Genomic DNA, 14,367 nt, shown 5'->3' on the forward strand with positions numbered 1-14,367 from the left:
GAATGAATCGGCATCGTTAATATTTTATAAGTAGGCTGCATCGGCGAGAAGAAGCTTCAGTTATTATGCACTGCGTACCGGAGGCTGTGGCGCATCTCGATAATGGAAAATCCAAAAGTGCACCGAATATTTGCATCGAAAGTAATGCGCCATGTGGGTGTATGTGTCCGTGTGCGCGTGTGTGTATCTGTGTTGTGTATGTTTTTGCCTCGAATAATACAAATAAGTATATATGACTACAAGAAAATAGATGTTTTGTTTAATTTATATACTATATAATACTACTAGCCATAGTTTCTCGCATCTAATATTAATAAATGAGATTTTATAATCATACATAATTCAGAACACCTCAGAACCATACATATTAGAAAAAAATATTGTTTATAATAGGTATATTTCTGAGGTATTGCAAAGTATGTATGTTCAATAACAAATGTATGTAAGCTATGACGAAAGTTCGTAGAGATTCAGCAATCGGCTAGGAATCGAGGTAAGTGCCCATTATTGGTACCTTGATTCATAACTACAAACGCCGGTAGCCAATATTAACGCAATTTGAGAAACATTTCAGTCGCGTGATTATTAGTTAATTTCGACAAAATTAGGTAGGGTACAGGTGACTAAATTGATATAGCACATTGAAAGGAATCCGATTGATGCGGGTTCGAGACTCATCCGACGGCATATTTTTTTCAATAAGTAAGTTTTTGTGGTATTTCTAAATTATGTATGTTCAATAAAGAATGTTGTGAACTCGCTGAATAAAAAAAAGTTTCATTTAAAAAAAAATGCAAAATGCTTGTATATATTTTTATCTTTTCGGTTTTACACAATGGTGTTGGTACCCTTGCTTTTATTTTTTTTTTATGTATAATTAGAAAATGAAAGGGTGGGTTTTCATCAATAAGAGACATTTACATTTATACGAATCAAAGCTTTGTGCCATGGCAGCCGAAGTCTATCTAATTTTACACTAAACTAATTCATTCATCACACATGTCACAAATATAATAAACATTAATCTCCTCCGTTGACATATCCAAGACGTTCATAATTTAAACGCGCCATTTCCGATGTACCGTTTGATTATGTGCGATCGCAACACTGGCATAATTCTTATTTGATCCATTATACTATGTCATAACAGAAAGGATTTCAAGTTGAACACATTTTTATTTTATAGAAAAATATTTTTTAAAATAAATATATAAAATACTTTACAACTATAAATTAATTATTAAAATAATCATAATATTTGAAATGTAAATTGCTATGAAAAAAATAAGTAATAATCTAACATCCTTCAACCACCGCTCGTTTTGTCATAGTAGGTATTTTAAAAGTTGTCATTGAATTAAAAATATATTTAATATCTTCTTATTGTAACACATTTGTAAGACACGTTGATTCAATAAAACACTTTTAAACGTGAATTTTATTTAATTGCTTATTTTAAAATCTTCCCACTAGCTGTCCATATCAGTACTACACTCCCCTTTAAATTTCGTTCGTAATCTTTTAGGTTGCAGTTATATCTACATACTTCATAAATCCATACTTACTCAGTTATTTTACGTGCCCTATATATTATGTAATTATTAACATTTCTTCGTGAGAATAGTAGTTATGTAAATTTAGGTTAAAAGTAGGTAGGTAGCTTTAAAACAAAATTGCTATTAAATTTGCAATGAAGGAAATCGGGAAGTTATCTAGAGTTAGTTTGTTTATTAATTATCGTATTTTTATTTGTAGATCACAATATGCTGTAAAATGTAATTTATTATTTTTGGATAGTCTTAAGCGAAACCAGGAATCTAAAAACTAGGTTTTTTATATTTATTTACATTTCATTTTCAACACATTTTTTTTTTGTAAATTCACATACAAATGTCAAATACTTACATAACTAACTTCATATTCAATAATGTATCGAAGTCATTATTGAGTTTTAGAAAGGATGTTACGTGAAACGTAACTGCTATAATAAATTGATGCAACGATGAATGCACCTTGATGACTTGATCGCCTTGCAGATTTAAATTATGAATGGCTACCAATCACGTTCGTGTATTTATTTACTTAACATCAATTTACATTTTTATGGTAATTTACTCGTAAACATATTTTAGTGATTTATCAACGGAGTTAATATGCATGATTTCTTTAGCTACTTTCTGGACGTGTGTTAAAAATACCGATTCACAACAATACAATATTTGCGTACAAAGTCATGTAAAATATTTGCTATTTTTTAATTATTATTCTATTTATTTATTTTGCATATTTTGAACATGATATATAATATATATATTTCTAGAATTGTGTAGATACGTTGAAAATCACTTGCTTAAAGTTATCGGTGTAACAAGTATGCTATAATATTATAGTAACATCTGTCAACAACAATACTTCGAAAAGTGACGAATTAATAGAAATCATTAAAAATAATCGTTGTTAACTTAAATAGTTACCTACTAGGTAAGCATATAGAAAATTCTATTTCTGAACAATTTTCAAGCTTTACCGCTCGTTGATATTATTTTAACTGATAATAATACTAGGGATAGTTTATTGGAATCTTGTAACTAAACATCAATAAATACGACAGACTTTAATTATTGCCAGTTCTTGGTGGAAAGACAATTTAACACTATCAACTCAAAACAAAATATACATTTCTGTAATCAATTATAATGGTGTTTTTGATTTATCATTTTTACTAAATAATGTCTGATGGCACGCCGTTTGTTATTACAATTAGTATTTTATTTAAAAAAATGGCACGTATGCATAAACAAGTTTGTATTCGCTGTACCTACTATAATAATAGTACCTACACATCATATATAGCAGTATGTATGCATGTATTGTTCATTTGATTTTAGTTTCACGGTACAGATACAATTTCGCCGCTATTACCATGTATAATAACAAAACTATATAATTTGTGCATTTTTTTATGTAAATAAAATTATTTTGTTTTAATTGATGCATATTATGCGTTAAAAATTATATGGTAGTTACTACGACTGTGTGGTATATGTAGTTGGGTCAAAATTGTACGTAATAATTGTATTTATAGCCATGTTGTAATATCCATCAAATCAATTTATCAGGCCCTATATAATATATGAAGCTGAAAAGGTTACTGACGCTAATGATTTTTTTTAAAATAATATTTTTCTTTGGTCGTCTGCACCACGATGAAAATACTTTGTATTTGTGTTACAAGCGTGAAACAAGATTTTTAAGACAATTAATCAATTATTTTGGATATTTCGATGAATAATCACAAACGGTCGCGATCTTTCGATGTGCCTACGCATGAAGTATTTTTTTTCTATGGATACTAATTCAACCATTCTAAATAATCCGGAATCGCTTTGAAGTATTGTATTACAAAAAAATCATATAAATCCTTTAATGTATAGTTCAACAGGTGGGAAAGTGAAGAGGGTGAAATATCACATAACAATTAAAAGATACTTTAAATGTTGCATTATAAAAAGTGTTTTATTTGTACACGCGGTTGTAACAATACATACTAAACATACGAGAGGCATACTTATTAACTAGAGTGATGATGCATATTGTGAACGTCCATATTGAAAAATGTTACGTTATCAAGTCAGTGGTGGATCGGGTGCCGAGTCGGGTTGAAGTATCCTTCGGTGTGGACGGGTGGGTATTTTACAAGTCGGGACACCAAACAGTGTCTACCTTCTTCTATGCTCGTCTTCGATAATCACAAAGTTGAGGAGACGCTTTTCAGCGTCTTGGCAGTAATTATTTTGACAACAATACGTCGTAACTCGTAGATGACTACACATTTTCAAATCGAATAAATATTATAAAAGCTGGATTTGGAAATATGTACATATTCTTGAGTAAATAGTGCTTTTAAAGCAACAACGTTTTCTTGGATTTTATGTCAACTGTATACATTTAAACAGAAGAGCTTTTGTATTAATAACAATGAGTTAAATCATTAAGCAAATGAAGTATGAAATATGATGATTCGTAAACTTTATAAAGCAATATATTCGACCATATAAATAAAAAAACAATAACATATAATATTTACTGGATTCTAAAAGCTTATAAAAGTCTATCAATTAACGGGTGATAAATAACTGTCATATTCAGTGAACTTGTTCAACTAAATTGAAACAAAAAAATAACAATAAAGAAGTGTAACTGTAAAAAATCGTAGGAAAAATACAGTTAAAAAGAAAAAGTGTATAAAGAAAATAAAGTGACGTGTTCAAAGCTCTTTGTTTGAATTGATTTTACCATTTGCCATGACTTACTTGTTAAAGCTGTGTGATAACTTGAAATTATTGAGACGAGCAAAGATGAAGTGTCGGATTATGAATGCAATATGTTTAGCCCACGTAGTGTCCTCCCAATGGGTATCCGGCAGCTGGGTACGGCCTGGCCAGTCCCAGATGTCCGGGGTAGACAGCCTTGGCGATGGTGGGCACGACTGCCTTGGCGACGACTGCGGGTTCGCGGTGGACTACTGCGTTGAATCCGTTGACGGGGTCGGCGTTGTACTCAACGGTTCTGCGTGTGCCGTCAGGTTCGATCAGGGTGTAGGATCCTTGGACGACGTCTCCGCTGCGTGTCTCTTGCTGACCCTTTGAGTCTCCGGTTAAGGCATCCTGGAAATATATAATTTTAGTGGTGGCTATGATTATAGACTTTTTCTGGATTATCATAATTTCTCCTGAGCTTCGGTTCCACATGCTTAAATGCAGTTTAATGTATATTTAATTTCGTGATATTTAGGTTCTAGTATGCGTTAGAGTAAGATATAATTTCTACGGTTGAATTAAATATTTGTTGTAAACGTTGCCGGTAAATATGGATTTGACTGATTACATCCATTTCAAAACTGCGAGCACGTGTTGCTGAACTTTATTGTTTTTGTGTTAAATATAAAGTTAGTGGTAATTATGTTGAGTTATTTTAGTAAAACATAATATGGTTAAATATGTTGTGTTTAGATTTGGTTGCCGTACTGAGAAGCAACACGATGGTATAACGTTTCATAGTTAAGTTGATAATAATAAAATCGAGGTTCTACTGTGCGGTATACGCAAGAAACATGGTTTCATTTTGCCGAAAAATAGGCTCGCTCTATATTTCATTACTCTGAGGATTTAACTAACGTATTAAAGTGTTCTTTTAATATAGATGACATGGTTATCAATCATTCTTGAAAAACACTACAATACCAGAGTGTGTCATATGTACTCGGCGATGATGCCAGCACAGAAACAATCCTCATCTATGAGTAAGATGTATTTGCGATAGGCTTAACTTAAAAAAAATACTTTTTCTGAAATCGCAATCACATGTATTGAGTGAATAAGAAAATAATTGTCGTATTTTCTATTAATTCAAATAAAACGTAATACTATATTCTCATCACTAAATTCCTCAAGAGATACAAACATATATTAAGTAACAATTAAAATGTTAATATAATTTTTTATTAAGCTTATTTTTGATTTATACTCTTTATATATAATCCTTAGAGATAACCAACTTTCAAAATGATTAAATATTGTTTTATTAGTAGGCACTTATTCCGCAATTTTCATATTAAAATCAAGACCGGTTTGTAATATAATATTTATTTTTTTAAACTTGTTTATTGTTCTCATATGAATAGAATTCGTGCAGCATATTAGGATATAATTCGTTGTAATATGATGTTTTCTTTAATGGGATACAGGTGCAATAACATTAATATAACAATAAACTTACCTGGATGTCATATGAGAAGCTGTACTGTGGGTTTGGATCATAGTCATCAGCGACTGCTACTTTGGCAATGGCTGGAGCGACGGCTACTTTGGCAACAGCGGGGCCTGCGAACGCTGGGTATCCATATCCTCCGTATCCTGCGTGGAGTCCGTATCCGCCATACGCTGGTCCTGGGGCCACGACGGCTGGGGCACCAATCAGGCCGGCGCGTGCGCACGAAATCGCCGCCAGCAAGATTACCACCTACGTACAAATTCATCATTAATTATCACTCGATGTTAAATTAGGTATAAAATGTTAACAAAAAAGACAGACATTGATATATTTGACATTTAACACCACAGAGGTTTAGTGAACCCGTTTCTGGTAAAGATCTTTTTTTCTAATAAACCATTTCTTTTATTCAACGAATAATTTACAAGATTTGAAAATGTGATATTCCATATATTGAACATACATAACTTGAAAACACTTCAGATGTATACCTAGGTACTAGAAGAAATCACATTAAAAAAAAAATATGCATTTAGGTAGGAGGCTCGTAGCTATATTGGCGTTGATACCAGTGAATATACGGGTTCAAATCCCATCGAGCATCGTATTTTTTTCAAATCTGATTGTGTCTAGTAGGTATTATATATCTGAACTGTTTTCAAGTCTATTTTTCATTGCTTTTTTAACTATAAGGTCCCAATGTGTTGGGTGAATGTATGTGCATGTCAAAAATTGTTAATTCACATTTTTTTTTTAAATATGTACCTATGTTATATAAATACTGTATGACCCCCTCCCATTTCGTACGACAACTTGTCGTATTATGATATTAAAAAAAATTCAATACCCGATTCGTTTATTGTATAATAGTCATCGATAGGGGCGAATCCAAGTTAATGCTCTTATAATAATTAGCAAATCGTGTATTGAATATTTTCCATAATTGTACTGAGGGATATGACACGAAGATGGTATAAAACGAAGTATTTTTAAAATTAAAGTAATTTCATTATTTTGAGAAAGGTGTGTAGAAATCTGTTAATTTACATTTGCATATTTTGGCATCCTGCAATTACATTTTTTTTAGTTTTGCAATGTAAAGTACCCCGATACTACTGGTTTTACAAAATAAGCCGCAAAATTGATAATGCTTAAAAAAACATCAGAAATCTTCTAGAAAAAAAATTCTAGAAGAAAAAAAAATGTACCGAGTGGGGTTCGAACTCTCATATCTCACTTTCGAGCGTCGTGCCTATCGATTAGATTTTCGATTCAATTGTCCATCTTGTGAATGATTTATATTCTACGCTATCTAAAGTTTCAAGTTAGGCCAAGAAAATTTAAAATAGCATGATTTTTGGTTATGATTTTACTTATTACGTCCTTATAATAATAATAAAAAAATTGGTGGTTTTTTTTATTCACAACCGAATATTTAAGAATTTATGATTTGACATTGTTATTTTTAACACATTAAAGTTTATTAAAAATTGTTATACTCACTTTGAAAGCCATGTCTCGTATGTGATCGTATGTGTTGTATTGTCCGCTTGGATGTTGTCAGTGGTCTGTTGAATGGAGCAGGCGCTTATATACCCGCCGAGCCGGGGTTCGAAGCCCCGGGGCGGTCGGGCGAGGCCTGCACCCCGCGACAACGCATGTCAAATATACGACCCCACTAATTGTCTAATACTATGCCCATGCATGCGCATTGTCTCGGCGCTGTGCTAGGCTATATGGAAACATAAATATTTTGAAATAAAGTTTATTTGATAAAATATTTGTCATGCCAATTAATTTATACCTAATTCTGTAGTTACGTACCTATTCGTTAGTTTGTAGATAAAGCTTCTGATCAAAATATCAAAATATCAAAACTTCATATTGTGCTATTTTTTAAATCAAACTTATTTGAATAATTGACACTGTGGACAATGGCACGCGCGACCAGATTGAGAAGCTTCTACAAAAAACTATTACCTACTCACTGCAATATTGTAGAATATTAGTAATCTCTGTGTTTTTATGTTACAAAGATTACCAGTTTACCACGTTTGGATGGTCTCCTTTAAATTTTGTAATAATTGAGTTTACAGGCAATTAAATTTTACTAGACAAATGCAGTCATGTACATATTTTCACCTTTATTTTCACCGTAAAAATTCTCAATAATTTATTAAAATAATATATAGTTTTACATCATTTTTTATCCATTACAAAACTTCTTGATAAGAAAATGCTGGTGGTGACTAAGTATATTGATTGGCAAAATTGCTTCGGTATTGGTGTGTTGGGGCTTAGGTCGAAATCCTGATGCCTGAATCATAATTTGACATTGTTATTTAATGCATTTTATATTTTTAAAGATTATAAGTGAAATTTATTTTGGTCGGACATCGACATTTGGGATTTCGATCATTTAGAATTTGTCCGGCACACGGTGTATTGACAGTGAGTTTCGTCTTCTTCTCGATGGCGCTACAGTTTAAGTCAAACCTCTTAAATAATACACAAAATTTAGTGTTTTATAGTATATTTCACCGTAATAGTTCACACTTGCATGGATTTATTGCGGACAGTATGTATTATCGCGACAATAACATGAAAATGTACGTGTAAACATGTATTATCCTGCAGTTGCAAGATTGCATGCATGAATCAAAAAAGTTCGGAAGCTTTTGAATTTTCATGCGACAGTTGAGAATTTTTCGATCTGCGCCTGCGCAGTAGAACGATAGTGGCGCACCTATTGACAAAAAACAAACAACGAATGAATTTTGAGGTTAACCGATTTTCAGTATGTACCTGTCAAATAGTACCTACCATAAAATGACAACATCACGTCTCGCTCACTCTTGAAGAATGATATTGGAGAGAAAGTTTAAAATACACTCTATTGCTGTCAGTGTACATGCTATGCACGTGTACAGGCGCTATAATACCTTCAAAGTACATCCGCGGATTCTCCAGAGTTAGGAACGTTAGTTAGTCTCGGTAATATGCCAGGAATGGAAAACTTTTTGATGGTTAAGACACTTTCATTGGCAGTTTTAATAATAATAAGATGACATTAGGTACTAATTCTACAGACTTTAGACAATCTTTTTCTGTTATTTTACATGAGACACATTCCTAAATTATAGATCTCACCATAATTTTATTGATATCTAATAATAATTTATACACTTTTCTATATCCTTGGATAGGCTTGCCAATTTGAATATAATATAATTTAATATATGATTGAATATTAAATTATTTGAAGTTGTTTTCTTCTGACAAAACTATGATATTATGAACTACTAATATTAGACTGTAATCCTTTAAATTATTCCATCAAATAAACGTGTTTACTAAATAATGGATTTTCAGTAGAATTATGCATCCACCGTTATGACATTGATACGTGTCGTAGGCGTAATAACATCTAGTGGAGCTTTCCATTTGTTAACTTTTGTATCAAATTAAACGTTACGACCCACTTTTGGTATTTGAACAATAGCCCTTTATTCAGGTGTCCATACTCATTTGGCGTGATTTGTGACATGAGCGCTAGACGATTGCGTCAGCCTACCCCTTGCGCCTCTCCTCCTGCCTGCCCAAAGTCGGAGATCTATTATTGAGATACAGAGACAAGTTCAAAAAATGCGACAGTTCGCACCGCACACCGACATGTCGAGATACCTTTCACTGTACTGTGAAAATGGGGAAAAATGATGCTCTACATATATTTTCAGTCGAGCTTAAAAACACGAATTTCGAATAAGAATAGTGAATAGGAATCGTTTAGTAAGGTTAAAAGAGTATTTGAAAATTAATTAGAATGATTTAAGATTTTATGAACAAAAACACTGCCTCGCTGAATTTAAGGCACGTTGATTGTATTTATATCAGCTTTTATATTCAATAGTTACTCGTATTAGCTGACTTTTGCCTACTTATAACCTGATGTGACTTAATCGTGAATGACTCTGTATTGACTATCTCTTTTTTGGAGCTCAATTTAATTTTTTTCACGAGAATTCGAGATTGGTTTATTGATTTCTCAAAATTTCGTAAAATATTTAGGTACTAACGGTAAAAAAAAAATCATTTATAGATGTGCTATTTTTTGTGATTTTTTTGATTCTACCCTTTGTTTGAAATAAAGCTTATTTATTTTTCGAGAACATCTTTTTTTATTATTTCTCGAGAGTTCACGAGCCGAAAAATTTCAATCAAAACCTTTACTCTTTGCCACGAAACATTGCGTTATCCAAGAATCGTATTCTCTAGATGTGGTAAATCAACAAAAAACATTCTTTATAACTGATAGTTGTATTCTTCTTGTATGACTTGGAGTCTTGGAAGATTTAATAGGAAGAAAAACTGCGCGTTTGAGAATTCTTGATGGCGGGAAATTCTCCGCATTTCATGGACGGACGCTGGACATGCACATCAATGTTTCTAAACTAGAAGAGCTTGATATTAAAAAATGTCTATATGATATCCGCAAGAGTCATGTTTTTCAATTCTTCGGTCACATTATTCGAAAAATCCGAGAAACCTGGAGAGGTGAATTATCACAGATAGCTACAAAGAAGCCGTTAAGGGTGTGTGACTGAATTAATATAAATAACAAGATCAGCGCAGGATAGCTCCAGATGTAATGAGATTGTTTGAAACGTTTGTAATTACATTGATAGCTTTCCTCAGTAATGAGTTAAATCATCACCTACATATTTACGATGATAATTATTATCGATATATTTTTTAAAATAGCTCTGTTCTTGTATACGTTTGACTGCATCAATATGCAATTCTCATATGCAATAGAACGGACCACACCCTCGCCGGCGGCATATGCACTTTATTTTATAATAACATTATTATACTCATACGATAACCACGGCGTCGTAAAATGCACTCACCTATCCCAATGCATTTTATTAGCGTAAATTTATTCAATAATATTCACTTTTTGTTGCAATTAAACAAATTTTCGACACAGTGACGTGTCTGATTTAATTCACTGATAATTATTAATTAAACAACTATATACATCAATATTTAATACTCGGTTTCGATTAGGTATTCAAAAGAAATTATTAAAATAACAAATTACTAGTAGGCTACTATTTGTATTATATCTGTTATCTTTGGTTAAATTTTGATAAGAATTATGATAAATTTTAGAATGGTGTAATTGTACGTAATGATTTACTAAGTTTTGCGAGCTATTTATTATGTTTGGTCAGATGGTTATTTTTTATTAAGTTTGCCATTGCAGTTTTTTTTTCTCGATTGGCAGGGAGAAATTAAGGAAACTCTTCTGATCAAACACATATGATTTTCACTTATACATTTACCGAAGAAACAGTGCATCAAATAAAAATATATTTTTTTCGTTATCTAGTCTCAGACAAATGGTCTAGTGGTCATCCGAACTGCTCATATACAAGTCTGACTAACTGTCACACTACTACTGAACAGTACTGAACAGAACTGCCAGAATCATCTGAGTGTTCGCAGGGAAACACGTATTTTGTTTTGCTCTATTTACTAAACCATACTTATGAAAGATGAACAAACAGAAAAATTATCGGTGGAAAAACGACCGGTTCTTTACAATACATTGGCAAAATAATATTATGACATCAGATTAAAATGGAACGAATGAGAAGAAGTTACTAAAACACATTTTCATTTACGTATACGTAATACTCAGGGAAGCAGCCTCAGTGATATTCATTTTCATACTATCCAAGAAATTTGTCATAGTCTAAACTCTAAAGAGTGATTTGACTTAGTGTTCGCTATGTGCTAGTTAAAACTGTTTTTCCTCTTTTTTTTACTACACAAACAAGTCTGGCTAAAGAATGTCTTGACTATAGTCTGCGCTAGGCCTTACAGCTAATATACTAACAAATTTTAATGACAAACTAAAGGTATGGACAAAAATTCAATAAAATTCCAAGAAATTATCTCTTGGAAAATAAATCATTTAAATTTACATCACTTTTCAGAAAACATTAGTGTAATCCTATTTAGGTACTGCATACAATTAATATTTAAAAAAATTCAAGTTTTGAGGTTTTGAAATTAAATCAATATTAAGGTGACGCATCAGTGAAACGGCAAATAATTTTCAACTGTAGGCGCGACGAAATTTTGGACTCGCTCGCATTCAGTGAGAGAACGTCGAGCTAGAAACACGTCACTTTGCTTCGTGATGGCGACGGGCCAATTAATTCTTAAATCGTGTAAAGATGACTAAAAACTTTATCCATTTACTTTAAAAAGAAAACATGTCAATGAATATATTATTATTGTTACTAATAGAACAATAAACAGAACATAAAATGGACGTATGTTGGATTTATATGACAAATAATATTTCGTTTGACAGGCGTCATTTGTACCCGCGACCCGCAATCCGCGCATCGCCTAGCAACGATCTTTTTAGACCGTGCCTCAACTGATGTACGGCCTTAATGAAACTCACTACACTACAAGTACAGATGATATACTTAAATATCGCCTAATAGTATATTGAAAAATCATTTCAATTATTTTTTTTATTTGCTTGGCTTAATATTTTCTATCATGAAAACGACACTGCAAAAGCACGTGCGCATTTTCGCGTATGTAAAAATGAAAATCCGCGACCGGTTCGCCCCGTCATTACGTTTTGTCTTCGATCGAAATAACAAACATAATACATAACCTAGCCTCCCCGAATGGTGCCGACTGCTTATAACTCGATTCATATTTTTTCTTAATAATATTGTGACAGTCCTCGGGCAGTCGTTGCGAATATATTATGTGGAGCAAGACATTAGGGCTTACTTTGTTATAGTTATGTCAACGGACAACGAATTTTAGTTGAGAACAGACGCATATTTGTCTGTGAATTACTCCAGCGGAAATAATCTCGAATTAATTTTAATAAATATTTATTTCAAGAGGCTTAGTGTTTTATTCATTCATTCATTTGACCGTGTCCGATCCTAATATGATCATAATATGGACCTCCTAAGAGTGGAGGTTTGTATTGACAGATTTTTGTTTTTACAAGAAATGAATGTTAGCCACTTGCTCAACGTATTAGGTCCATACTCTGATTACAACCAAACATAAATTGAAAAACAATATGTGTATTTGCCAGACTCAGGATTCAAATCTAGCACCCACGACATTATAAGCGACGCGTAAGCTGCTCGGCCATCGTGTTTACTTTATGACAATTTATAATTATCTCCTATATATTATTATCCTACAGCTTTGCCCGTTTTTGCGAGCGATTGTGTGCCTTATTCGTCATGTCCAATAGGTTTAAATGAAAAATCGGCTCTCGGATCGTGAAATATCGGTAAACCATAGTTGACAGCCGTTTGACGAAATTCCACCCAATATCGGTGATTTTTATGCATTTCCCGATACATTTTCCAGCGACACGCCACTTTATTGAGAACTGATTATGTCGGGAATTTATTTTTTCACAATGTTTGCAACACTCAAACCGACTAACCAAAGATGGCCGCTTTAAATTTAAATTGCGTTTTAACCGATATATACAATTGATTTTCACAAACTAATCATAATAAGATAAACCGATAAACATATTAGAACTGATTTATTAAAATTTTTATGAATTAAGTTCTTTGTTTAAGTTAGGTTTCTACACCTCTGACGGAAAGGAAGTCTTTTGACACTGCGCGTATTTATCATGCTATGTATACTAAATTACGGTATTTCAATTGACTCACCACATATTTACTTATCAGATGCATTCGAGTAACTACAATTTGAAGTGAGCACAATTTTGTAAAACTTAACACAGTCACAAAAAAATCACTTTTAAAAACTAGGTAACATCCGTCATTTGTTGTTTCACAGGTCACAGGTGATATTATTTACGTCTCACAATGATTTAAAAATGCACAGCACTATATAATAACTCACATTTATAGCAAGTACCCGTAGATAACTATAATTATTCAAATAAACAATAACATTTATACGAATTCCGATTAAAACTGACCATTTCATTGAAACGCGGGCGCACGAAATATCGACGTTTTAACATAATCTCCTATATATTATTATCCTAAGAGATTTTGGAAAATTCACTAACGGCTCATTTAAGCGACATTTTATTGTTATTTTTACATCTTCACTTCGAAATGTGCGCTACCGATTCATCTACCGATTGAATTGAACACATTTCAGAAATTTTCCATGATTTTACAGGTGCGTGACGTTTATATCCGATATTTTCTTACACACCGTATACGATCGCCATATTTACTGTCCACGCCTGTCAGAATGACGTCTTCGTCGCTTAAGACCTTCTAATCCTTTATTTGACAAACGAATTCGATTATTTTTATTCAAATATCGTAATGTAGGCATTGGCGCACTTTTTTCCGGTGAAAAAACCATAATCCTGGTACAATTTACTACGTATAATATCTTTTGACAGCGGGGTACGCCACTGACGGCCATTTCATAGATAACGTGATATTCCAAATTTGATTTTTTTAAAATACTTTGTGGCTGTTCGCTCAATCCTTTTTTATTAAATAATTACCTAGGCCACTAATTTCCATAGAT

The 14,367-nt window shown here is 32.5% G+C and overlaps 2 protein-coding genes across 2 annotated transcripts in view; one reads left to right on the forward strand and one right to left on the reverse strand.

Moving 5' to 3' along the window:
* LOC147065456 (neurobeachin-like protein 1) overlaps positions 1-14,367 on the forward strand; it is a 177,316-nt gene that overhangs the window by 92,040 nt on the left and 70,909 nt on the right. The window lies entirely within an intron of this gene.
* On the reverse strand, positions 3,493-7,331 carry LOC147065458 (larval cuticle protein A3A-like). The gene is made up of 3 exons (XM_085957223.1): positions 7,276-7,331; positions 5,779-6,021; positions 3,493-4,667 (listed from the first exon to the last, which is right to left on the reverse strand). The coding sequence occupies exons 1-3, from the start codon at positions 7,285-7,287 to the stop codon at positions 4,389-4,391; spliced, it is 534 nt and encodes a 177-aa protein (XP_085813349.1). The 5' UTR covers positions 7,288-7,331; the 3' UTR covers positions 3,493-4,388.

Source organism: Rhyacophila brunnea, unplaced genomic scaffold (assembly GCF_057557595.1).
Source record: "Rhyacophila brunnea isolate RB1 unplaced genomic scaffold, BYU_Rbru_1.0 scaffold_6, whole genome shotgun sequence".
In the NCBI taxonomy this organism is placed as follows: domain Eukaryota; kingdom Metazoa; phylum Arthropoda; class Insecta; order Trichoptera; family Rhyacophilidae; genus Rhyacophila; species Rhyacophila brunnea.